Source organism: Colletotrichum gloeosporioides, assembly GCF_011800055.1.
Source record: "Colletotrichum gloeosporioides strain Lc1 chromosome Unknown consensus_59, whole genome shotgun sequence".
In the NCBI taxonomy this organism is placed as follows: domain Eukaryota; kingdom Fungi; phylum Ascomycota; class Sordariomycetes; order Glomerellales; family Glomerellaceae; genus Colletotrichum; species Colletotrichum gloeosporioides.
In genome coordinates this window covers 47949-73164 of record NW_025544704.1, presented here as the reverse complement: position 1 = coordinate 73164, position 25216 = coordinate 47949, and the positions used below count along the sequence as shown (strand labels likewise).

Here is a 25216-nt window from a genome sequence, read left to right as displayed (position 1 = left end):
AGAGTCATGGCTGTATGTCCACGTGGACGTCAGTTAGCAGTCAAACTTCGCAGGCATTTTACCACACAAACCGAAGTGCTGCCTACAGTAAACTTGTACGTTCACTCTTCAAAATGTAGACTCAAAGCCCGCCCGAGAGGGCCTGTGAACCAAAGCTTCTGATCCGGATGCTAGTTTGTGATAGCTAGTTAGCAATGGATCCTTTATGCTGTGAACAAGAACGCTGTTGTCAAGTCTCTGTTTTGTGCAAGGGGTCGCCTACCCGCCGCGGAGAAGTTTTAATGAGAATTTGACGTTTTGGTAGAATGCCTTGCATTCAGTTTAAATCTCAGGCACGTGCCGATAGTCCGTAATCACTCCTCTATATAAAGAAGACCGCCTATTCTCCCTGTGCTATGTCGACTACTTTTCTTATGGCTACTCTACCTTATCATTGTGCTTTAACAGTCGTTTAATCGCTTCTATTATCGTCATTGTTTTCACCGTCGTCATCGTTTCTACTGTCGCTGTCATTATCGCTACTACTGTCATCTCAGACTAGAGTACTTCAGTACATAAAAAATATACCCGCGCAGACACAGGAAAAATAGGCAGTCTCATAAAAAGAAGGCTTAGTAAGTTATCTTCTGCAGATGATCAGGGCGTGAGAGCTGGGTCAAAGGCCCAATTCGTCTAAATTAGAATTACATCCTGAACACCACATTCTCGAAATCTCCAGCTGGGCTGGTATTTCCCATCCTTCTGCGAAATACCCAAATATTCTTCCGCCACCTTGATAGTATTGAAGTAGAAATGAACCTTTCCCGATCGATGAAATGTGTTGGGATCTTGGGCCTCTGGCACGTGCTGTAGCAAAAGGCCAAACACGGATTCGTCGTCTTTTGCAAGGGGAAGAAGATGTGTAGAGCCTTTCAAGTGCCATGCTTGCTCGTCCGGGATACTTCCGTCTTGAAAGCCTGGAATAATGTGATCCCTATCCTCAGCCACATGCACATAATTCAACCCATTTGTTCCCGCCCCAACCGGGACTGAAAGGTCTTGTGGCAATGTCCTCAATGGTCCTCGGACTGCGAGAGCCCTCACGCTGGACTTTTCCAAGGAAGCTGCTTCGAGATCTGACGTGAACCCATCGATATCAGACAGTACTTCAATACTGATGCAGCTTAATTGCTGTGCTGATGAGTTGGGTTCAAATCCCCAATTACCAATACGGCCGCATACAGATGCCCGGGACAACGATGGCGCCAGGGGCGCAGAAGGTATGCTTACATTGTCAAGACATTCCCAAACAAGCGATCGGACGATATCGCCCTCCCAAATTCCAGCAATGAAGCCTTCGTGGAGCATGTTACCCAGAATGCGTGCTATACCGGCAGCGGCAGGAAAGCGGTCTTTTTCAAAGGTTGTCTTCGTGCGGACATAGAGCTCAACGAATTGCCTCCAAAATCTGTAGATTGGCTCCTTGTTGTCGTCACTGAGCGCCCGAATTCGCCTGTGCTTATAGATTTCCGAAGGGTCCCAGTTCTCGGAACCACTCAAGAAGGTCTCACAGGCGATGATATCGCTACAGTCCCACCAGGTCTCCTTTGGGGTATAATGAACAACGGCCGGCGAAAGAGCCCACTCTTGGGCTACCCAGCCCCGGGAGTTCAAGGGTCCGTCGATAACAGCTTCATAAAAGCCACGTTCGTTAACTTTGATGTAGTAGCCTTCGAAGTGTTCAGCGTCTTTTCGGCGCGAGTGGAAGTCTACATAGACCGGAAATTGTTGAGAAGGAACTGCATCTCTCGTGTTGAAAAGACTCTGGGCCCCGTGATCGTAACCTGTTGCCGCAATGTTGAACTCGCCATATTGGTACACATCCCCCATTCTCTTGGATTCGCGTGTCCAGTCTTTCTCGCAGTCCTGGATGATACAAAGAGAATCAATCCATACGTAATGAATCCTAAGCTCAGCAGCTATGTATAGCGCGTCTCTGAACACATTGAGCAGCTGATTAACTGGTATCCCTTCTCGGAATGCCTGATGGTTGCTCTTTTGAAGCTTCAAGAAATCGTTTGGCCCCCAGCGGTGACTAAGGGTAACATATGAAGTGGACGATACTGGTAGGCTTCCCGCTTCACAAAGTTTGGCACATATATCTGGAAAGCCTTGTTGACGGGTCTCCACACCTGAACTAGGCGGGTTGGAAGAACTCTGGATTCCGGGTGCCAATTTCGGCAAGTGCACTGCTGGTACCAGTATCGGACTAATTCAATGCTTGCTGCCGACTTTGCTGTGCTCGTCATTGAGTCGCAATCTATTGAGTTTTAGACTTATGATGGTACTGGATTTCGTCACTCAACATACCGAAGAACTCTGGTCCTATGCCACCTAAGGCTTTTGCAGGGCAGAAAGTCATATTCCCGAAGCCATAGGAGTAATTGGTACGAAGATGGCGTCCCTCACTGTCAAAAAGGTAGAAATGTAGTTGAAGGTCCTTGGCCTCGGGATACGTAAAGCGGTTGTATCTTGACGAAAATGAACATTTGATCACCCATGAGTTGCTTGGTGTTCCTAATCCAGCTTTGGTGCAGAAGCCATTCAGGGACAAAGATAGCTGCCTACAAAGAGGACAGCCAGCCTGCACGGATTGCCTCAATGAAGACATGGAAGAATGATATGTGGAGTAGTTTCTGTGCCAGCCTCGCTGCTCCAAACATACTTTTCCTTCGAGAAACCTGCGACAGAGAAGACAGACCATTGATGCCCACTGACTCAATCGAGGCCGCCACTCTTCTGGTAGTTCGACATCTTCGTCGGTCGATGCATGGCTATCGGTAGCATCATTCTCGTCGAATTCGGAGTTGATGCAATTGTCTTGGTCCGTCTCCAAGCTGTGATCATTGCAGTCGTCTATGTGTAAATCCGTGGTGTTTCCATCATCTGTGTTCGACTGGCCGTCCCCGTCATCGTACGTTCCGGGGTCTGTATATCCGTCTTGCTGCATCCTGCTTGAACACGGATATCGTATGATAAGGGCAATGCTAAATCGCGTGTTTGTATGTCACGTTCGCAATGGCTGCAGAACGAGGCCAGTACTGCAAACGATGTGAAAGACTGTGTTGGCGTTGGCAACAAGTCCTTGCCCAGATGTAGTTGTCGCCCGCATCTTGCAAGAGTCTTCTCCATGGAGGGAATCAGGCTGTTCTTAACATCATGGTTCCAATTGCGCCCTGAAGGCAGTGCCGGTAGCAGACGCTAAATCAATAACTGTGCCGCAAGCACCGCCACTCCGGCATTCATGCAGCGTGATAACGGTTGGTACGACCTTACGCGCCCGAGCTAAGTCCCATACCGCTTCGGCATTGATTTGTTGCAGTCATGTTTTATTGGATGATAACTCGCGATCGTAACGAAATGGTGAATGTTTGTGATGAAAGTAGAAATAACCCCTGGTCATGAAACCTCAGGAGTGGGCGGCTCGGCTGTACCTGAGATTGGCGCCAGATGGGCGGGACAAGACATCGACAACGAACCAATAATCACGCGCTCATAGGCACACTAAACGCATTAATTATTTTCATGCTACTACTGGAACCAGCTTGACGTGATCCAATTCTCTCCAACACAACAAACATTACCTTATTCAGCCGCATTACTAGCGCAAGTCCACGGTTTGGACCCCGAAGCACTCGCAATCGACTCAATCGACACCCAAAGCCCCAGAACACATAGCAGGATGCCCACCAGCAGGAGGAGCGAGGTGAAAAAGAACTGCGTCTTCTGCTTCCAGTTGCTGAACCAGTTGCCGTAGTGCATCCACAACCAAAAGATGCCCGGCAGCCCAAACGAAAACCAGCTGGCAAACGCCGCGGACACGAGACCCAGCAGGTTGTTGAACACCGGGATCGACTCCGAAATCACCATGCCGATGCCCCAAATACCGAGAGTAACAAGCAGCCAAGCAACCGTTGACAGCTTCGTCCGTCTGACGACATGCTTCGTGTTACCGAAGATGCGGGTGAAGATGTACTGCGACGCAACGTGCGCGTAGATCACAGCCGCAATCGCAATCGTCGGAATCGCGACGCCCCAAATCGCCTTCCGGATCGTGGCGCTACCCGCCGCTGACAACGCCGGGGACGGGACATCGGGGCCGGCATAGACGTAGATGATCACAGCCGAGATCAGGTACAGCGTCGTATCCGTAATCTGCAAAAACGCCAGCGCCTTCGGCCAGTCGTCGGGGTTCTTGAACTCCGCAATCACGCTGAAGAAGATGGAATGGCTCGAGAAAGCGCCCGCAATATTCGTCACGGCCAAAAACGCCGGCGAGAACCCGAGCTTGCGGAAGATGTCCACCGACCCGCTCCCAATCGGCTTCTCAATCGCAACATCCACGACCGTGATCAGCACCGCGACCACAATCGACACGCACGACGCGGCGGACATCCAGCTCGTGTACTTGAGCGTCCGCGGCACGTTGAAGATCCAGAACGCAATCATGCCGACGGCCGCCCACACGACGGTGCACGTCGCGCTGTTGGTCAGCGTGTTCATGCAGATGGTCCAGAGCAGGATGTGCCCGCCCATGAGGAAGACCTGCAGGATCGTCTGCGCCCAGCCGAAGACCTCGCGGAAGACGCCGCCCAGGCCGATGGGCTTGCCGATGAGCTCGACGGCGTCGCCGAAGTGCTGCACGAAGGGGTACTGCTTGCGGAACTCGGCGAGGAGGAGGCCCGAGTAGGTGGCCAGCGCGGAGATGGTGCAGATGAGGATGACGCCCGGGACGAGGCCGACGGTGGCGAGGACGGAGGGGAGGGAGAGGATGCCCAGGGAGACGGTCTCTGCTACGAGCACGATGCCGCCTTGTCTGGGGGAGAGTTAGTTGGGATGTGAGGTTTGAAGGGTTGGGGGGACTGACAGCCAGTGGAGGGTCTTGAAGTTGATCAACTCGCCCTCGTCGTTCTCGCCAACGCCGCCGATGTGGCTCGACGAAGAGAATGCGGGAGGCTGGTCCGGAACAACTTTGGAGCCAGCTGGCGCGTCGGCTTTGACCTGGCTCTCAGGGTCGACGGGCGCCCTCGTGGCCTCTGTGTCCTTTCCCATGTTGAATGCCTGGGAAAAGAGATCGGTTGAAGCCGAGCGATGTGAATTGGCGAACCTGTATGGCCTCACGATCCCCTCACAGGTTCAAAGATGGGAGGTGTTGTTGGTGGAACCTGTTCGCGTCCGGTGGAGCGGTCCGATGAGATGGCAGGACAAAGAGGGACTCAGGCCGACATGCAGCTTTCGGGGAGCGGCTTGTGGAGCAAATCGGGAAATCAAGCCTGTTGCATACGGGATGATTTAGGTTTGAGGGGCCCCGGATTCTCTTTTCCTTCTGAGGTGCGTTTGTGCGGTTCTCGTCGGCATCCGTGACAGAAGGGCGGAGGGGATAAACATTTTAAGAGGGAAGACATTCCCATCATCAACCCACACCCATTGACTCACGGCTCTTCATCTCCCACGCCACCTCAAACCGCCAAAAACCTGGACACATGGGATGACCCCATTGTCGGAGCCAGACTTTTCTGACACGATGACTGAATTGAAAATTTAAGAAGGTGCTACTGCATCTGGAACCTCCGCTACAAAATCAGACGGCGGGCGAAAATTCGGCATTTTCGTTACGTCTTGCAATCCACTTGGCGGGGCCCGCTCTGGGTCCCTTTCCGGGATCTACGGGGCGCGCGCACTATGGAGAACGCCACGGTGCCACGGTCAGAAGGCCGATTCGATTTTTCCTCTCTTTCCGAGGTGTGACTGATGTTTCGTGGCATGAGAAAACGCCGGTACCGAACTGCAGATGTTGCTAATCGTTCCCCGATGAGAGGACGGGAGGGGGAGTTTGCCGGCCGGCACGGGAGACGGACGAGGGTGAGTTTGGAAAGGGGGTGCGGCAGCAGCCGCGAGTCATGCCGGTTTGCATACCTTAATCCAACGTCAACGAGTTCGATACCCCTATCCAATGCAGCATGTCTCCCCCGCGTTTCGAAACGCATGACCCTGCGAAATGTTCAAAAGGCGCGCTTGGCAGGTCTGCGCTATCCAGCAACGGCAGGTCGAAAGCCGCGTTCACGTAATGGCTACAAAGGGTGGAGTTGACGATCACGGGGAAACTGTTGCATATACGAACGGGTCTTGTTCTGATTTACGTTTGAGGAATGTAAAGGTCCGTCGCTCTCACTCGGATGTTGATTAAAGTGTTTGAAAATGGCCTCAAAGCATGCTCATGCATATGCAGCTAGCGCACTATCTACATTAGTCCGCTTGAGGTACACTACGCCTAACTCTCAATCAACATTAAGGGAAGAACGTGGTATTCATCATGTCAAAAGGGGGGTCACATTCCCAAGGATGCCTAAGTATTACCAATACCCACCGGTTGATAGGCCTTTCGAGTCGGTGTTTGGTAGGAACAATTCTAATAGGTCATGTTGTTTCAGGCACAAGGTGCTAGGGGCTCCTGATGTGATCAGTGATATTCATCTGAGAAGAAAGAAGCCTGAAATAGCGGGAGTTGGTGGATATCAATGAGCCGTATGATAAAGTTGAAGTCGATAAACAATTATCCTGGTTAGGCTATGGACTGGAACCGATACCTAACTACTTTACTGCCCATTTTCTGTCAACTGCAATACCGTAATCTTTTCCGAATCCCAAACATGGAATGAAATTCATGATTCGTCAGTAGTTCTGTTCCAAGAACGGAGTTTTGCAGGACCAACCCCTTTTCATACCAGCGGGCAAACTGCAGAGACTTCGTAAAGTGGGTGTTCCACGCTCGACTTACCATTGACACGATTCCAGCCTCCTCCAAACCCATTCCGTACAGGACTTAGCATCGGTTAACGAAGCAGCATCCCCTTCAAGACTGAAACAATGTGCTCCAGCGAGTCGATTTGTTGCTGCTCGATGAGCATGCACACGTGATGCTCCCGAATCATTTCCTCGGACCACGTGCGGCTTTCAGCTGCGTCAATGTGAACCAAGCCGCATATTTGTTGGATGCGAGCGCTGTAGTCCTCGATTACGATGGGATCCAGGTTCCCGAACTCGGAGTGGGTGATGAGTCTGGGCCTCCCAGTCTCCGCCGTAAGGCCTTCGATCCACGCCGGGCCATTGCTGGCCATGATGCCGCCAACGACATCGAAAAGAATGCCCATGCCATTAGTTACATCGCCCACTATAACCTTGGCAGCGTCGGGAAGCCATCTCTGACAATCTTTCAGGATGGAAATAGCATGCTGCAGTTCCTTTTTCAGGCCATACATAGTCTGCCGGATTTGAGGTCGTTGATAGTCATTGGGAGTTTCGATCTCGTAGTTGGGTGCGGGTGCCGCTGTGATACCAGGGAAACCATACTTTGGCTTCTTCTGAAATTCGGCGAAATCACTGCCCAGGTTAGCCAATAAGCTACGACGCGGTGTATGGAGTGACAGCTTACGCTTGAATGATAGGGAGAAATTCATCCATTTGCTTCGCGGCGCTCTCAAGCTCACCAACCAACGTCTCAAGTGAAGGAGCACGCTTCGGGCTGCTCGAGCCAGGATTGTTAGACTCGACAATCTTGAATTCAAAACCAATCTCCCACAAAGTGCGGCTCAGTGAGGCGATCCACATCATCAGACTAGCATCCAGCGGGACGTCTCTCGCCGTGGCAGTGGGTTGATTGCACTTTGCTGCATAGACGGCAAGTATGGGTGTGAGAGTGTCAACCTGAGCCAGAAGAGACTTGCAAGCAGGGAGGACCTTTGTCGCATGCTTCAGATGCATTATGCAAAGTGCTGGGCTGGTATCTCGCAGCATGCGTGAAAGAGACTGTAGCGCATTGTCGATGACGATGGGATCTGTGGAGGTCTCGTCGAGGTCCAGTGTGTCGCCAAGAGATCCTGGTACCGTGTCATGGGTAGATGCACCAAAGGACGATGCACCATGCGAGACCATCTCTTTTGGCTTTCGCTCTTGTTCAGTAGAACCTTCCAACGACATGGCGCCAATTCTCGGCGCGCCTTTCGCGCCTTTTCTGGGGCCCGACTCCTGGGGGTTCAGATTCTTGAGAGGCGCGGAAGTGACTTTGCCCATTGTTAACTGCTTCCGGCTGCCCAACTCCTGGGTTGCATCATTGTAAGGCAGGTTTGGATATGTTGGTTCATTGCTGACATCAGATGTCTTTGAGGCATTGGATTGTGGTGTGAAGGTACCATCTGCTCTCTTGTGTTGAGTGGCAGATCTGTTCGATACTGGAGGTCGACTTTGCGGAGCTCGAGCAAGTTGAGGGAGAGGAGGCGGATAACCGAATCCAAGCATGTAAGCACGTTTTGTTATTTCGTCGGGGAATGTGACAGAGGAAAGGATGGCGTTATCTGCAGTCGCGGCTGGTGCTTCCGTGTATCGACAGACGTATCCCGACGTGGGGGGATGGGAATATTGTGGCCGTTGTGACTCTTCCCAGGGAGACGATGCAGTAGGTTGTCCTATATCTTGCTGGCTCGGCGGCAGCGGGGCCTTTGGCTTCGATGCAGACACGGTCTTGATAGCCGCCATCTTGTCGACGGACACGGGGCTGGTCGGTCTAGGAGCAGACTGAGTGCCAATATCCACCTTTGATAGGGCATGTCCTAGATCGGACGTGTTCGCATCGTTCGCATCGTGGCTTGCAGTGACTTGAGGAGCATGTCGAGTAGGAGACGCATGACTGCGAGGAGAAACGTCGACTTTGGCGGCGGGCTTCTCGTCTTCTTCATCGTCAGAGGATAGCGACTTGACGGAATAGTTGTCTGCGATCTCCTCCCAATCGTCGTCCGAGCCAATCTTGCCGAAGCTCTCGCGCGAAGCCATGATGGCCGCTGGCGCCGAGGATGGTCGCTGGGACGTTAGCCGATGGACGTGATGATGGAGGGGGATTAGTTGCAGTTGCAGAAGTTAAGGTAGGTTCTGAATCGGTGAGCTGGCACCTGGTCGGGCGGGGAAGTTGAGATGGGACGGAAAGAAGGAGGGAGTCTCTGAAGCAAGGATGTGGAAGGCAGAAAAGTGCGTGAGGGCAATTGAATAGGTGGCTCTTTCTGGTCCCTCCAGGTGCCCAAGTCAGCAGCGGTGACGCGGACAGAAGGAGGCAGATTCTGGTCCAGTCCTGTCCAGTCCTGTCTGCCTTGACCCGGAGGCGGAGGGACGCAAAGAAGCGCCTCAGGCTGGAGTTTCCTTGTCCGACCGGTGAGGCAGGCAGCTGCAGGCTGCCGTGGGTTTTCTTTGGCGGGAGTGGGAGCTATTCAGCTGCTGTTGGCACTCGCACACCGAAGCTTCGGCCAATCAGCAAGCTTGAGTCGGTCAGTTCAGCGACCGGCGCTGTAATCACCCTTGTCGCCCTGCAGATCCCTACCCCGCAGTGGGCAGTTGTGGTCTGTGCACCTCCTCGCTTGTCTTATCGGCGACAAGAACCCCTGTTGGCTGTTGCGATAAGCCTCAGGCTGCATCGCGAAGATTGGGGAAGGAGCCTTTCCAGCCCACATGTTCCTGGCTCATTTCCAGGGTAGCTGGCCTTTTTTTGTTAGTTCGACCTCATTCTTCAATACTTGCAGAGATACGACTACCTTCCCGTCAATCGTGTCACGTCAACCGAGAGAAGGGCAGTGTTGGCCGAGAAATCCGATCAATATTATGGCGCGCTTCCGCAGGCCGTGATGGCGCAGGTGCCGAATTCCGTCATTGAGCTCCCGTCATTCCATGCGGACTGCCATGGTCTGCCATATCGCAGTCCACCCTTCTAGATATCACATCCCAAATCTCTGTCCCGAACACAGGAATCCCAAACAAAAGAAATGTCTCAAGCGGAATGGTGAGACTGCTACCCCAAACTCCTCTTGCATAGGCTGGCGCGCTGACAACTCTCCTCAACCAGCAAACACCCATCATCCTGATCAATGCTACCGACAAGCATCCGGCAATTCCATTATTCTCCGAGGATTAGCGACAAGCTTACACGCTCATGCTGCTGTTCTCGTGCTGCATCTTTCGGAAGTTACCTCCCATCTTCATCAGCTCCAACCCGTTCTTGATGGGCGGCTCCCCACGGAGCAGGAGACCGATTTCGCTGGGGTGGAACCAGTTCATCCACACCATGACGAGGAACATGAGCGTCGCATCGAAGATGTAGATGTACACCTCCGTCGTCATAAGTTCTCCCTTGTTGCCCTGGAGGTACTCGATCACGCGGAAGACGCTTCGCACCCAGATCAGGACGCTGGTGACATACAGCGTCAGGAGGTAGTACTTCCACCGGATCTCGGGCTGGTGGGCTTTGGCCGTGGGTACAAGAGCCATGCGACGATGGAAGAGTGCGGCCGTGACGATGAAGAAGCCGAACACGAAGAGCTGAACGAAGAGACCGACGATGATGGTCTTCTCGCCAATCTCCATGAAGTTGTTGCCCTCTCCGGCACCCGCCATCATTCCACCACCTGCGGTCATTAGCATATTTTAACCAGCTGGGGCTTGAATAGACATACCGCTGGATTGGAGAAGCAGAGATAGCACGTCACCGGAGACGAAGGCCTTGGTGAGCCAGCGCCTCTTGATCAGTGCATGGCTCTCTCCATCCGTCAACATGATGATCCGACCGAGAATCATGTAGATCGAGGCTGCCATCAAGGCCGGAGCAATGAGAAGCAGGACGTTCTGGATGATGTACGGTCCGAGGGTCCAGCAGCCAGGGTCTTCCATCGTGTTCTTCGCGCGGGCAGCATAGCCGATCAACTCACCTGCAAGTTCAACTTTGTTAGCTCGCTGATCCAACTGAAGATGTCGCCTCCCATTCCACGACAAGCAAGCTTACAGAAACCACCAATGACAAACGCAGTCAAATACCACGTTTTTGTGCGAACCATCTGGAATAGGTGCAGCGCAGTAGTCAAGATGAAGACTACACAAAAGAAGATCGCAGCCGCCGTCGAGGGCTCAAATCGGTAAAAGGCCCATTGTGCGTTGACGTAGTCGGGATTGCACGCTCGTGCCATTGTGGTGGTTTCGAAATCAGTCTCTTGGGAAGGATTGTCGTCGTATCGGTTCGGGCAAGGCAGCCAACGGCAAAGAACGAAGTTGACTGGTGGTAAGGAATGTCGTTGCGGTTGTCTGAGTCGTTTGCTGAGGTCGAGAGGATGTTCGATCGATGAACAAGGAGGAAGCTGGGGATATTTCTATCTCTCAGTTGACGCTCGTTTGTTATGCTTGCGCCCTCCTGAGGACGACGCGCCAAGTCTGGTCCATCGAAAGGGCTGCATTCGCCCTGTTGTCAGCCAAAGAATTGGCATTTTGCTCACCAAACGGCAGGTCTTGGGCGCCTGCGACGGACAAATTTCTCCAATAAAGTGAGATCCGAGTATCACTGCGCCACAGAGGACCCGCGATCCCGAGTATTTGTATCATTAGAATCGGGACAGATGGAGCCTCCAACCGTACAGCTAGTGTACGAAATACGGAACCAATCACGGCACCCGGAGTACGGCTGGGCAGCACTACGGGCGCAAGGGCTGACGAGTTGACTGGGATGCCCATGGTTTTGGACCTTCGGGGACATGACAAGCGTCGGGAGACCCGCTGAACTAAGGAGAGACGCCCCGTAATTGCGAGTATTCGCTTTTGTCTCGTATCGACCCGCTGTTTTCATCTTTCATATCCGCATTCTCCTTGGCTTGACTGCCACCAAGATTCCTCTTATTCGATCCGAACCCGCGGGTTCGTACGCCATCCGTCGCCCTTCCTCTCACCAAGACATACCTCTGGTAGCGGTTCGTCAACTGTCAAGATTAGCTGCGTGGAGAGATCCCGTCCGAAACATCAGACAAACACCCTCCTACTTAAGGTATCGGCCGCCAGCCCCCACCGATCCAATGGCAACTCGACGATCCCATACAAAGAGTCGCAACGGCTGCAGGGACTGCAAACGGAGAAAAGTAAAGGTAAGCGACGTCTACCCTTGGCTCCGGGACCATGGCACGCGATGAACACGCGGCAACGTTATTTCGTTGCGCCCGCCCTGGCGCCACTCTCATTTTGTCGAGCCAATGGAGAATGGTGTCACTGACTGCTCCAGTGCGACGAGGCATACCCGTCCTGCTTCAATTGTTCCAGACATGGCATAGTCTGTAGCCTATCAACGTCTCGCAACTCGCCCAGCGACATCAACCCCCAACGGCCACCCGCCCCGTCTTCCGCCGATGGATCAAGCCCCCGTTCTAAATATGGCTTCCTCGACGTGGTGGCAGACCGTACCCGCATGATCCCGCCGGCACCGACCATTGAAATCTGGGGTCGTGGTTTGGAACTCATGCACCACTACACACTATCCACCGCCAACTCACTAGCCACCCGTCCTGACATGCAGTACGTGTGGCGCGTGAATCTCCCGGAAATCGGGTACGCGTGCCCTTTCGTGATGCACGGCATCCTCACCATATCTGCCTTACACAAGGCCTACTTAATACCCCCAGAACGGGAGACGTATCTTGACCTTGCAACGGCACACCAAAATGCTGGCCTCGAAGGTTTTCGGGTCGAGCTACACAATATCAATGACACCAACTGGCAAACGTTTTTCAGCTTCGCCTCCATCGTAGTCATGTATGTATCCTCCGTGCCCGTGCGGCTGGGGAGCGAAACAGAAGCCATTCCGAACATCCTAGAGTTGTTCATGTTTGTGAGGGGCATTCGTGCGGTGCTGGAGCCATATCAAGGACGCCTACTCAAAACCAAGTTCGCCGCCTTGGTGTACGGTATCTGGACAATAGACCCTAAGGACGCCAATTACAGGTGAGTAGTAGACCCTGGCACGAGCACCTCTGATGCGCGAGACCTACTAACATGTGTTCCACAGAAATCCCCCAATGCATCTGTCGCCCTTACCCCCCGACATTTTCCAAGCATTAACAGAGCTTGCGACCTTCTTCCGAGAAAACCTTGGCGAAGGCTGCCGCGATGAATACCTCAAGGCCGTCGAGGAGCTAGAAAAGGCCATCTACCTCATGGCGCATGCTGGGACCAACGTTGAGGTGGGCATGATCTTGTTCTGGCCGTACGTGATCTCGGAGAATATCATGACGGATATTCAGGGACATAACCCGTTTAGCATGGTGCTGCTGTCCTACTTTGCGATCCCGCTGTGCGTGTTGGAGCAGAGGTATTGGTTCCTGCAGGGGTGGAGTCGGAGGCTGTTTGAGGTCACGGATATGATTCTGGCAGAGCATCCTGCATTGCTGGAGATGGTGAAGTGGCCTCGGAGGCAGGTATTTGAGCTTTACGGGCCGATATGAGATGCACATTACTACCGTAAAATATCAAAAACATAACGGCCCGAATGGAGGTGAGGGAGTTCTCGGCGCTGTAGCCCATCAGGAATGCTGAGTACCGACCGGCCTTCGACTCTTGTTTTGTTTGTAGCAGCTCAAAAGCTCCGCAAAACGTCTCACCAGCCTCCCAGCCGCGTCACTCCCGCAATAGTTCAAAACAACGATTCATCTCTTTGAGACCGATGTTTGGGGACACACACGATAGATTACGCAGGAGACAAATATGACACATGGATCACGAATCAAGGCTGTGTAGAAATTACCTCTGTGTTTTCTATGGTCGGCGGTGTGCCCTGCTTGTGAACCTACCTGGCCGTCTTGAACCAGCCAGGGACTCAAGCCTGACGAGCGCTTACTCAATACCCTGTTTGCCTGAACGCCAACGCGCCCTGAAATCTCGATCGGTAAACTCAGCCATCGGCACCGATGGCTTGCCTACACTCTTCTCCAAGCACGGCGCCGAAAAACACCCATCGACTCCATCGCACGCCTCAAGCCGTAAACTCCAAGGCTCGGCGGCCCGGCCTCCTGCGTTCAAGAAGTCAGCACACGCTCATTGTGTAAGGTCCAGTACCGAGTCCTCACCATTTCCCGAACTTCTCTACGCCCTTGAAGTAAGGTCTGTAGTTTTCAGGGTCTAAGCCCTTGAAGTAAGGTTTGAACTGTTCAGGATCCGGGAAGGGGAAAGGTCTCTTGTCTCCTTGGGGCATGTTGTTGTTGCTGCAGGAGACCATGTCCGTCGACGGGGGCCAGCGCACGCCGCTGACGGTGCGGTCGGTCGCGTACCAGCAGTCGGCGCCGTCTACGTGGCACTGTGTTTTGGGGTGGGTTGTGTTAGCGATATGAATGTTCGAGGGAGATCAGAGCGGTTTCTTCCTCGGGAGATACAGACGAGGTAGGGGATGGGGGGGCAGCAGTTTGGGGTTTGTGTGGGTGCTGCTTTTCTTGTTCTGCTAGGGGGACGTACGAGATACTTGCAAGGCAGCGACCAGTTCGTGTCTGGCCTCAGCGAGTTTATCATGACGCACATGTTGGTCTGTTTGTCGCATTTCTGGTAGTTGTCAGTCTGAGGTTTCTTTCGATTTTGGGGGTCGTCCCCCGGTCGTCTTGACTGAAGGGGGTGTCTGGAATCGACTTACGCCGTAGAAGATTGTGCCTTTGACGGGGTCGGCGTTTGCGCCGATGGCGAGGAGGCAGGCTCCGAGAATCACGGATGAGAGATGCATGTTGGTTGGGGTTGCGAGAACAGTGTTGGTGGTGAAGAGTATGGAGATGAGAAGAGGTGGCTGAAAGATCCCTCGTCTCTTCTATGGTCTTTTATAATGGTTTGCTGCCTGTAGGCACACCTTTGTGACTACTGGATAACTCTAACCGGGAAAAGTCCTAGGGCTAGGATAACCTAGGCTAACCTAGGCTTCGCAGAGAGACCTCTATGGCTACTTATGAGGTAGAGGGCGCGAGTTGCCTTGCCCGGGAAACTGTCTCTCCACAACTCCACAACTAGCCACTCCCTTCAACACCAAGATGTCGTCACCGTTCTATGTCTTAAAATAGCGGAGGAGATTCGAAGATGCCTGGGTTTAGTGGTATAAGTATTTGATTCAGTTTGATTGGAACTTTTGAGGCATAGAAATCTGTCTGTATTTCTAAGCCGTTGCTTCCATTGAGGGTAGAGAGTTGACCGCGTGCTTGTAAATCTGTACCTATTTCTCTGAGATTAAGTTTTCCCTGGTTGGTTACTCATAACATCCACACAAACACACGGACCACCGAGAGAAGGTTGAAGAATTCAAACTGCTGTCAGAGTTCAGTCTTGAGGGTCGTCAAGGTCAGAAAAACCTTTATCAAGTCTGCTGAGCTGTAGTGTTTGTGACATTATGTTTGCCGGGTGCCTTTTGGTGGCTGTCCTGTATGACCAAGGAATCGTAGGAACGCCATCGTGGGGCTTTTCGATGTTCTCGACAACCGTGATTGAAAAATACCGGTTGTAACCACCAACATCAACCGTCAGCTGGCCCTGCAACCTAACGAAGCCTGGATAGTCGCCTCCATACTTGATAGCACCGCTTGTACTCTGCATCCTCGCCTATGAACGTGCCCCATAATGTTTGCAGACTACCAACATGATGACGCTAACCCCATCTCTTCCAACATGACTGTGAGTAAGGGTAACGGTTTACAATGGGATGGACCGGCCGTGATTCGACAGTTGCTGTCCCCGGGAGCGCTAGCAGGGACCGGGTCTCTACCCTTTATCGACGCCGCATGCTAAGGCGCGAACCCCGGTCGGCGGGCCGGTCCCGGGAAGTCACCTTCAGTCATCCGTTGTTGTATGGCAGCTCTTGTTCAGTGTTCTCTCATGATGCCACTCTATCGTTCAGGTGCGGCCGGATCACCCGCCGCCTTAAGGTCGCGCTCAGGTAGGGACCGCTCTTGCGGCCTGAGGCGCCCCAAAATTACGCTACGCCGCGTAGACGTTACCTTGCTGTACCTGTGGCAGGTGTATCGCTGTTCTCTAAGCCCTTGGTGGGGTACAGTGCCATAGTGGGTCAGACGCCCACTACGGATTTCCACTTTATCCAGTCGTTCTAGTATCATCCATGGATCTCCTCTCTCTCCTCTCTTTTATCCTTACCCTGTTGCTCAATCTCGGATTACGATCCGGCCTTATTTAGCCCCGGTTGTCTTATGTGCTTCTCTCACTCTCTCAATCACGCCCTCTTTTCCTCTGAACCTGGTTCAAAATTTACGAACGACGGTCATCAATCTTGAGTGACGTTTAGTGTATTCTAATTCGTTTGTTTCTCACTTCGGTGGAACTCTATTTATTGCTCTGTCTTGTGGAAAGTCTTTGTGTCTGAGGGAAGGGGATTAGATGGTGGACAAACGGAGAGCGTTCCAAGTTCACCCCCTCTCTTTCGTCAAACAGCATTGCTAATACAACCCTAAAGCAACGCACACAACTATCAAGGTTCCAACCTGCTCCGTCAGCACGGTTCGCTATCTCGAGGGTCTACCCTTTCCAGCTCTCTCCAACTATCATACATCAACGCAGACCAAGTCATCAGAATATCTCAGCAACAACCACTTGTTGCCGGCGGCATCGTCGATGGATTATGAACATGATCTCTTCCACGGCTGTAGGAATTCAGGATTTTCCTGGAGGCTGCGACTCGGCATCGCCAATGTCCTTCAAGAACTGTTTAATCGCCCTTTGTTCCTCCCTTTCCATCCATTTCCTCATTCTCCAGACGGTAAGCGCGGTGACGATAAGCGTCAACACAAAATAAAGGGCTACCCAGGGTGAAATAATTTGGGCGCTGTCAAGGGGAGTCCAATTGAAGAAAGACATTGAGAATAGACTCTAGCATTTCATTAGCCTTGTTATTTCCTATAAATGTCTCTATCAAGAGGCAAAACTGGGTATATCCTACGGCAAGAAAAGTGCCTGGCAGGAAAATCATCCCCAGGTGAGAAATACTCTTCATCTGGCTGCCGTCTTTCTTCGTGGCGTGAGCAATCGTAATTGCAACTTGTGCGTCTCGCCTAGTATAATAATTCGATTCCTGAACAACAAATCAGTCATCAAGCACACAGATACGGTACATCAATGATTGAGTCTGTCTCAGAATGGACCACCTTGTGATCAGTAACTCACCATTTGTGCGGCCAACGCCATTCCCCCGAGCAGACTGTCGCAAGTCCTCACCTTGTTGTCAAACTCCGCGAGCATCTCCGACAACCTTGTCTTGATCCTTTCGCCAGTGGTGCGCTCCTCTGAATGGCTGTCAATGTCATCACTGCCTTCATTGGGCTGCTTGAAGACTGTTGTCGCTAAGACCTCAGAGTGCTGTATCATCTTCACTAGCTGATCGCGCAGGCTTTCCAATCCATTTCTGAGTGAGCTGACATCAATCCATAGCTTTGTCGACTGACTGTCTCTGCTTTGAGATGCAAGCTCCACGTCGTTTGTCCCCAGCCTCGGGACTTGCGACTCAAGACGAAGTTTGTGTTCTAGGTCAAGAATCCACTTCTCAAGGGCTGATTGCTCACGTTCAAGGAAGTTGAAGAGACGTTTGCGTTCGAGCTCCACAAATATCAATGGCATGACCAATGGATGAAGAGCCTGCCCCTTGAACATTTTGAGCCACGAAGAAACGCGACTAATGGTTCCCGGTGTACATCCATACATCATAGCGTACGTCATTCGTTGTTCACTAAAGTGTGTCACAGACAGTGCTATGTCGTCTTGTTTGCCCGGCGACGCTGTATCGGACTTGCAATTGTAGACTGGTCATACTCATCGTGTTACTAGGCACGGCCCGAAGTTTTTGGTTTCGAGTTGACAGGGGGTTATTGAGGTACGGAATCGACTAAATTTACCCACTTGGCAGTAAGCAAAAGCCTTTACGTACCGATTGCTGAACTCTTTGAGTCGCCAGAACCCCACATCACCGATCTGGTATTGAAGACAGCAGTGGACGTCCTTCCGAGGAGGAATGTTAGGGAGCGATGTTGGTAGAGACCATCGACAATTCTGCGGAATGTCTCTTGCTCGTATGGTATTGCCATAGTTTCACTGGCCATCTCAGACCCTGCGTCAGGTCTTGAATGCATAACAAGAAGGAGTCCTGGTTGGCTAGGAATTCCTTGCAATGGAGGCCTCTACTTGAAAATTAGAATTTCTAAGAACTGAGCGGGATAGGGATCTGTCAATGAACAAAACAGGCCATACCGAATCCAGCGAGCTGGCGAAAGCATTTCCAGAGTCATACTTGGGCATCTCGTACGCAAATCCGATTTGAGATGTCTGAAATCGCGTATTAGAGCTTGTTCTCCGGATGGAAGTTGGACGACTCACATGGGGAGATTCATTTCGTAGTCGCACAATGTGAAATGATGTGCTGGGGCAAAGCGGGAATTGACTAAGTTCGGTCCCCCGAAACTTGGTTTCCTGATTCAGCCACTCCATGCCGATTCATAGATGCGGAATAACATTCAACTCTTCCCTGAGGATTTGGGGTCGCGGCAAGATTATACGTGACTGCCATTCCAATTTGCTCCAATAAACTATCGCGCGACTTGGTGATGCTTGCACCTATCAGACCATGCGCCATACGGAAACCTCATTGGCTTGACGGCTCGCAAGACTTGGCAGTGCTGACGGCAGATGCAATGCAAGCCAGTTCAAGAATGTGCCAGCAAGGTTTGTGCAGTTTGGAGCGGAGTCTGGTGCAGATAGCAGTACATCTTGTCTACCTCGGGACACCACAATACTTTTTCCAACCAATGGATGTCCTTCAAGCCTGATACCGAGAAGAGTCGCAACCCTATCGATTGCATTTAGCCTGCTTCTAAGGCCCCTCTGTGCGCTCGGGACGGGTCCTGATAATCTTGGCAGTTGGGCTTATTGATAAGGTGCGCCCGGCAAGCCTTTCACCTCGGAGTCTTTCGGCTGCTCGAATAAGGCAACAGTCTGCCTTATGAATGCCTCATTTACACAGCCACAGACTCGTACAGTTTCTCTATTTCGGTGAGCTCTGTCAGCACATAATAACACATTTCGGCCTAGAATCTGATAGAAGCAGAGGTTCGATACATGGTTTACGCTCAAAGATAGACAAGTATTCCCTCAGGTCGTATAACCTCTTGCAGCCTCTTTTCAGGCACTCATCTCCAGCCCAGCAATTTATATTTGAGCCTCGAAGCACCCAAACTCGTCCTTCATGGATGTCGAAGATAGACAGTCCTTGATTACGAGACTCAAGAACTCAGTTCCCCTGTTGTTTCGAAAACGCCCGGAGATGTCCAAACCCGAAGAATTCCGAGCGACTGACGTCGTGACCCATCGTTATGCCAAGTTGGCCGTTTTGAAGAAGAAGCTTATAGAGTTCAAAATACCCGAGAAGGATATTTGGATCAGGGTAGGTGATAATCGGCGACTGCGGTGATGCGATCGCTAGATAGCGGAACCGTGTTGAACCAAGCTCTAGGCGACCAAGAAGAATGGTCTCGAGATGCAGCTCCCTCGACCACTCACGGAGGTGTGTTTTATTTGACCATTTGTCAACGGATGATTTGACTAACCATGACAAACCTAAGAATGAACATGAGAACATCATGACGGCGTTCGAAGAAGAGGAGGCCAAAAGGGTTGAAGAAATGTAAGGCTGATGGAATCGTCGACAATGGATTTCTCTCCTCCTTCCCAAGTTACTTTAGATATCTCCCTGTGTTCAGGAATTTCACAATTCCAAGTGGACAATGCAAGTTTACCTGACAATTAAGAACATCTCTATAACGCTCGATTGGCTCGTGTGTTCAATCCTACCGTATAGATGCTGAAGTTCTGAACTCATCTGAAAACAGGTTCTAGCATCCTTGCCCCGGGCCCGTTCCAAGTAATTATGGTGAGAAAGCTATCACCACCGAGCAGGCCTAACTATCTATTTGATGTGACATCCAAATATGCAAGAAATCGCGGACTTCGCTTGATGAGTCCCGCTCATTACTTTCAATAACCAACATCTTGCTTCTGATGTAATCAAGAAAACCTGCTAAAGCAGGACTACATTGTGGATGATCTCGAAGGTATTGCATATGCTTTCACGAACACACTATTAGCGCCACACTGTGAAGAAGTTCGAATTTGCGAACTCCAATATTTCTTAGGGCAAGGGAAGTGATTGTGGAGGCTCACCGAAGTGACGGAAGGCTTGATTGCTGCAACAATCTTGCTGGTGGCCCTCCCTAGACACCACCCGCGTTTAGTCACTCTTCTTTTGATGAAGAACACGCCTTCCTCCATGATTGAGCCTCCAGGATCGGTATCGTCTATTTCAACACGGGCTTCTTCGAATAACTCCACTCCAGACCAGCCGAGAACAGCCCAAGTAATGAAATCGAGATAGAGACACCCCAGACACCAGACATCCCACTTCTGCCCCAAGCTAGGAGCCCCGATGTCTGTTTCGGGGGGTCTATACGACTTTGTTTCTGCTATCTGTCTCGGTTGCAAGGTGGATTGGCTGTCGGCGGGCAATGACAAGCCAAAGTCTGTCAACTTTAGCTTATATTTATTACTCCCGTTCTCGAAATCATCAAAGCAGAGTATATTCTCCGGTTTGATATCGTGATGAAGCTGGGCTTGGATCGAATGGCCCCCTTCCTTTGACGGTTGGCCATGAACAGTAGCTAGAGCATCAGCAATGTTGTAACATTGGTTCGCCATCCATCGAGTTGAGAACCAAAGAGCTGGTTCTCCTCCTAGACCGGGATAAGGCTCGTAAACACTCCATAGATGCTGAAGATTGCCCCCGTTTGCCCATGGAAATAAGAGGTAGAACTTATTCCTATGTTTAAATGCTGCAAGAAGTGGGGTGATGTGTGGATGTGTGGCTCGCTGATTAGCGGCCATTTCCTTGTTGAACGCTGTTTCGGCAGCTGTAAGTACCTTTCCTCTTTCTAGTATCTTCAAGGCAAATGATTTGCCTTCTGCTTCCTGTTGGGCCTCCGGGTGTCAAAGATGTCAAAGTTGAAATGCACGAAATGCGCGTGGAAAGGCCAAGCCGTTACTTACAAATGCGCAATGATCTGCGTGGATACAAATTTTGTGCACAGATGATAACTTGCCACCCATCTTTCCTTCTACCTCCATAGTTGATGTCCAGGGTAAACTTACTTGGTCCTGGATAATGAAATGACCAAAGTCGGGAGAAGTCGGCGTCAAACTCGGGAAATAAGGAGATCTCATCTGCCACTGCAGATGAATGAATAACTCCTTTTCTGTACCTTCGAGGGAGGTAAGGATTTTTCGAACGTCTGAAGCAGCTGGAAAATCGGCGGTCGAGCCTTCAAGTGGCCACGTGCTATCACAGATGTTGTGTTGAGATCTTTGTATAGGCACAATGTAGTCTTCCCTTCCTAGCAACACCAAACATGCGAATGTGATTCTAAGTCCGGTGCATATGGGACTTCCGCATCGGCAACAACTTTCGCCTTCTGGACTGATCTGACTAGCGATGTCTTGAATGCTTGTGGCATCCATACCAGATCGCAAACATTTTGATAGCCATCTCAACACATCGCCGGGGTTCAATTCGGAAATTAACCGGCGTCGTGGTATGAAGCGATTTCGGCTATCGTTGACGTCTTTCTGCGATATTTTGAGCAGTGTGCGACTAACCTCGTCTCGGGCAGCCCCAACACAATGGTGACAATGTTGTGAGACGCATTGGCAGTTGGCATTCGAGGCGAATTTCGGCATCTGCACAAAGAGATGGTCAGCGGGCGAACTCTGCCAACACACAACCTCGCGCAGCCTTTAAGTTGAATGATGCATATGCAGTGGATGCACTACAATACATCCAACATGTCATCGCCCGAGGATCAGCACTGCTGCCCGATACTCTTCGTCCAATCAACAAACATAGGGTTTATTTGCCATCACTACTTACAGTTGATTTGCTCTGACCCCGATCCATGCTCGGTACTTTATATCGTGATGGTTATTGGTATGATGGTCGGAAGTCTCCGGTTTAATGTACGGCTGATTGGACATGGGAATGGAGTCTGACTTCGAGTTATGTTGATGAAATAGAAAGCGGACAGAAGTGTTCTTTTGAGAGCCGGCGATTTGGCGATCGGCGAGGCAGCCCTGACTGCAGGCTGCAGGCCGAGTCATGTTTTGCTGACACGCATCGCCTCCTTAGCACATGCGGCCACATCAGGCTGCGGCCTGGAATTTTACCGCAGTATGAAAAATGAGAGAAAAAGTGAGGGCATTATGCCATTCTACCTCCCATGTTCCGAACTCCCTTCATCCGGTGCAGCATCCGCGTGCGACCAACATTTCGCAAGCCCCGGTGAGATTGGACCACCATCTAGGTAGGCTTCATGGTGCCAACCAACGCAACCCAGTGCGGGCTGGCGTGCTGGATGTCCGGTATTCGCCCAATCAGTGCCTCTTAACACCAATGGTGCACAGCCGAACGAAGTCCACAGCCTGCTTCACCACACCACATCACTTTGTACCGGCCTCCTTTGTTATCTGAATACTGGCATTGAGGAACGCCCAAGCCGAGCAGAAACCTGCATTTCCATTCGTGCATCAACTACCCCTCATTATCAGTGTTGAGAATTTGTCCAGGTACTTAGCCTATACATTCGTCGGGTCGCATAGACACACTTGCTTGGCCATGCACTTGCAAAATTGATTGGCTTGGTAGCATTGATCGACGGGATGGTCAAGCTGATCTCTTCTTCCGAGGAAGATGCAATGCGCAGCATCGCCCAGCTCCTTGTTCAGTCTATGATCAAGGCAGTCTGGTGTTCGCTTCAGACTCGGGAGTGAGACTGACGTGCTGCAATAAGAAACAATAATTTAACAGGACACTCAGCCACCCCCAAACTTTTCAAGAACCTGGTCATGTCCACATCATCAGGAATAGCCTAGCGCAAGAGCCTGTCCGACACCACACAACACTATTCTATCTGCTGATACTGAGACGCTGAGACCGCATCTCTAACGAGCAACTATCGCAAACAGGTGCATTCCCGAGAATGAACTACCTGACCGCCATTTTCTATCCTCCTCCAAGGTCGTACTCTTTCCAGAGCGACATCGATCCCTATTCCCCGGCGTCAAGCCGACGAAGCACAGGATTTTCGTCCACATCATCCTCCTCTACGTATAGACGAATCTATGGCGAAGAACAAATGATCGAAGGACGTTATATTGACAGGAGGAAGCTGCAAGAGCTTTTGAAAGATAGATTTGGTCACCAATACAGGCTGCAGGTGTGTTGTCCTCAGTTCTCTAGACTCAATTCAGAGATATCAATATCAACTAATGATCATGTTGTTCTTTTGCAGATGCGGTCGAACAACTACCGACTGTATGCTGGGAGACGATTGAGTGAAGAGGAGATTTTGAGTTGCTGTTAACCTGATATCTTGGAGTGTGTTGCGGTTGGCCTTGTCCTTTCCTTGAGTCTCGCGTCTCTCGCCCAGCACGCCTCTGCTATGTCGATTATTTCTCCAGCTTTGTTGCCTCGCTATTTTTCTACTACTTTCACTGGCTGTATTATCTCATCTCTTAAATTTATTTTCAATTTCTGTCGTCTGTCTTCTACAACCTACTGGTTCTTATATTCTTTCTAGTTTCGGTTTTCTTCTTATGGTTGAATATTCGTCTACGCCCAGCAAAGGCCAGTGTATATGCAGTGTGTGCGGAAGGTACTTTGAGAAAGTACTTAAGGCATTAAAATGCTAGGGGTTTAAGCTTGAGGGGATCTTGGTACCATCAGAATGATCTAAACCCAACTGCAACTGCCAAGAGAATAGCACAAGGTCTAGGGGTTTTTCAGAATTTACGGGAGCTGATCTCGTTACATGCCCGGATTATGAATTCAATTCTGAATTCAATCCTGACGAACAACGAGCGGGAACTATGCTACCAGGTCTACCAGGAAATTTTTATTTAACGTGGATATGTAGCATTGTCGAGCTAAATTCACTGATAAATACCACGTTGTTTTCCTTGAAGAGTCGATACTCAGTACAAATCGCCATCGGCGCAGGGGGGATATGCTAGGGGGTTGTATGGAGCATCATTCTGTGAGAACGCTAGACCTGTAGACGTGCAACCTAATGAAAAGCCCGGAATCTACACATGATTCGTAAGCAACCGCGCTTTAGAAGTCGTTCTCCTCCCTTGCAACACAGCGTTCCTCTCTCAGTAATAGTCGTCGCCTACATTACACCTGAAGAGGGCTTATAATTAATCGTTGCAGTCCTCTGCAGCAGTTTCGGTAAGACCCGCTAAACTGTACTTTTGAGCACATCAGACAAGACTGGCGTGGGTCAATCCTCGACCTGGCTGGGAAATGTGAGCGTCGGTTGCGGTGCGACTTTTCCTGGCATATGCTATTCAATTAGGTACAGCCACACGATAAGAGCCACGGTGATCATCCTTAAGGGTTTATCCATCTCAGAACTGAGATTGGGTGACAAGTGAATCAGATCTGTGGCAATTATTGCTGAATTCCCGTAGAGGAGCCCTGTGTCCACACACGCTCTCACTCAATAATCATTTTTCCATGAAAGAGGCCCGGAACCAGATATCCATGTTCATGAAGTACTCTGAACACACATCATTCGTGCAGTTATTGTTGTTTCCAGGAGATTGACAATGGTGTGACCAGCGAATCATATTTGCGATTGAAACAGTGTACATACCTTGGGCGGGCTTGGCGCCTAACCGCTGGCGCTTGCACTAACACGCCAATAACAAGCGCCGCCCGGAAACGGTGGACAGGCCTGCATTGCTCACCAAGCTTGGCCACCTCACCTTGTGCATCACACGAGGAGGTATAAAGCAGCCAGAGAAAGGCGAGCAGCTGGGAGAGTCATATTCATTTGAGCGACATGGTGAGGTGCCTCTAGATTTCAACATGCTCCCTAACTGCTGCGTTCATTGTCTATGTATGTGTGTGTGTGTGTATTTATTTAACGTCTATAGTACCTTAGAACTAAGTAAAAAACACTCTAGTATCTATCTATTCTAAGTATATATATAGATTAGGGTAGAATAATAAAAGAGATTTAAAAAGTAAAATAAAGTAAAATCCTATTATCCTAACTTATTTTATTTTTATACTATATAATATACTCTAATAGTAGATCTATAAAATATTAATATATTAGTTATTTTTAAGCTATAATATATTAAATACTCTAGAAGTAATAGTCTTAATACTTTATATATTATATAGAGTAAGTAGGGGATATTTTCCTATACTATATATAATATATAGAGAAGAAATATTTAATATTAATATATATATTCTCTA

At 50.6% G+C, this 25216-nt stretch overlaps 8 protein-coding genes across 8 annotated transcripts; 2 read left to right on the top strand and 6 right to left on the bottom strand.

Moving 5' to 3' along the window:
- Positions 1-672: 672 nt before the first annotated feature.
- GCG54_00000180 (uncharacterized protein) lies at positions 673-2989 on the bottom strand (the record flags this gene model as incomplete). Its single annotated transcript, XM_045400321.1, has 2 exons — positions 673-1905; positions 2741-2989. The coding sequence occupies 2 exons, from the start codon at positions 2987-2989 to the stop codon at positions 673-675; spliced, it is 1482 nt and encodes a 493-aa protein (XP_045261972.1).
- Positions 2990-3624: 635 nt separating this feature from the next.
- On the bottom strand, positions 3625-5091 carry GCG54_00000179 (uncharacterized protein; the record flags this gene model as incomplete). Its single annotated transcript, XM_045400320.1, has 2 exons — positions 3625-4855; positions 4907-5091. The coding sequence occupies 2 exons, from the start codon at positions 5089-5091 to the stop codon at positions 3625-3627; spliced, it is 1416 nt and encodes a 471-aa protein (XP_045261971.1).
- A 1781-nt stretch (positions 5092-6872) lies between these two features.
- Positions 6873-8865, bottom strand: GCG54_00000178 (uncharacterized protein; the record flags this gene model as incomplete). Its single annotated transcript, XM_045400319.1, has 3 exons — positions 6873-7419; positions 7472-8231; positions 8343-8865. The coding sequence occupies 3 exons, from the start codon at positions 8863-8865 to the stop codon at positions 6873-6875; spliced, it is 1830 nt and encodes a 609-aa protein (XP_045261970.1).
- A 1134-nt stretch (positions 8866-9999) lies between these two features.
- On the bottom strand, positions 10000-11036 carry GCG54_00000177 (Protein RTM1; the record flags this gene model as incomplete). The annotated part of the gene is made up of 3 exons (XM_045400318.1): positions 10000-10481; positions 10530-10781; positions 10856-11036. 3 exons carry the CDS (start codon positions 11034-11036, stop codon positions 10000-10002), a joined length of 915 nt encoding a protein of 304 aa, XP_045261969.1.
- Positions 11037-12295: 1259 nt separating this feature from the next.
- Positions 12296-13328, top strand: GCG54_00000176 (uncharacterized protein; the record flags this gene model as incomplete). Its single annotated transcript, XM_045400317.1, has 2 exons — positions 12296-12828; positions 12893-13328. 2 exons carry the CDS (start codon positions 12296-12298, stop codon positions 13326-13328), a joined length of 969 nt encoding a protein of 322 aa, XP_045261968.1.
- Positions 13329-13945: 617 nt separating this feature from the next.
- GCG54_00000175 (uncharacterized protein) lies at positions 13946-14590 on the bottom strand (the record flags this gene model as incomplete). Its single annotated transcript, XM_045400316.1, has 3 exons — positions 13946-14176; positions 14332-14415; positions 14504-14590. The coding sequence occupies 3 exons, from the start codon at positions 14588-14590 to the stop codon at positions 13946-13948; spliced, it is 402 nt and encodes a 133-aa protein (XP_045261967.1).
- Positions 14591-16512: 1922 nt separating this feature from the next.
- Positions 16513-17816, bottom strand: GCG54_00000174 (uncharacterized protein; the record flags this gene model as incomplete). The annotated part of the gene is made up of 4 exons (XM_045400315.1): positions 16513-16728; positions 16799-16930; positions 17023-17654; positions 17780-17816. 4 exons carry the CDS (start codon positions 17814-17816, stop codon positions 16513-16515), a joined length of 1017 nt encoding a protein of 338 aa, XP_045261966.1.
- A 1274-nt stretch (positions 17817-19090) lies between these two features.
- Positions 19091-23059, top strand: GCG54_00000173 (uncharacterized protein; the record flags this gene model as incomplete). Its single annotated transcript, XM_045400314.1, has 4 exons — positions 19091-19288; positions 19358-19408; positions 19467-19528; positions 22912-23059. The coding sequence occupies 4 exons, from the start codon at positions 19091-19093 to the stop codon at positions 23057-23059; spliced, it is 459 nt and encodes a 152-aa protein (XP_045261965.1).
- Between the last annotated feature and the right edge of the window lie 2157 nt (positions 23060-25216).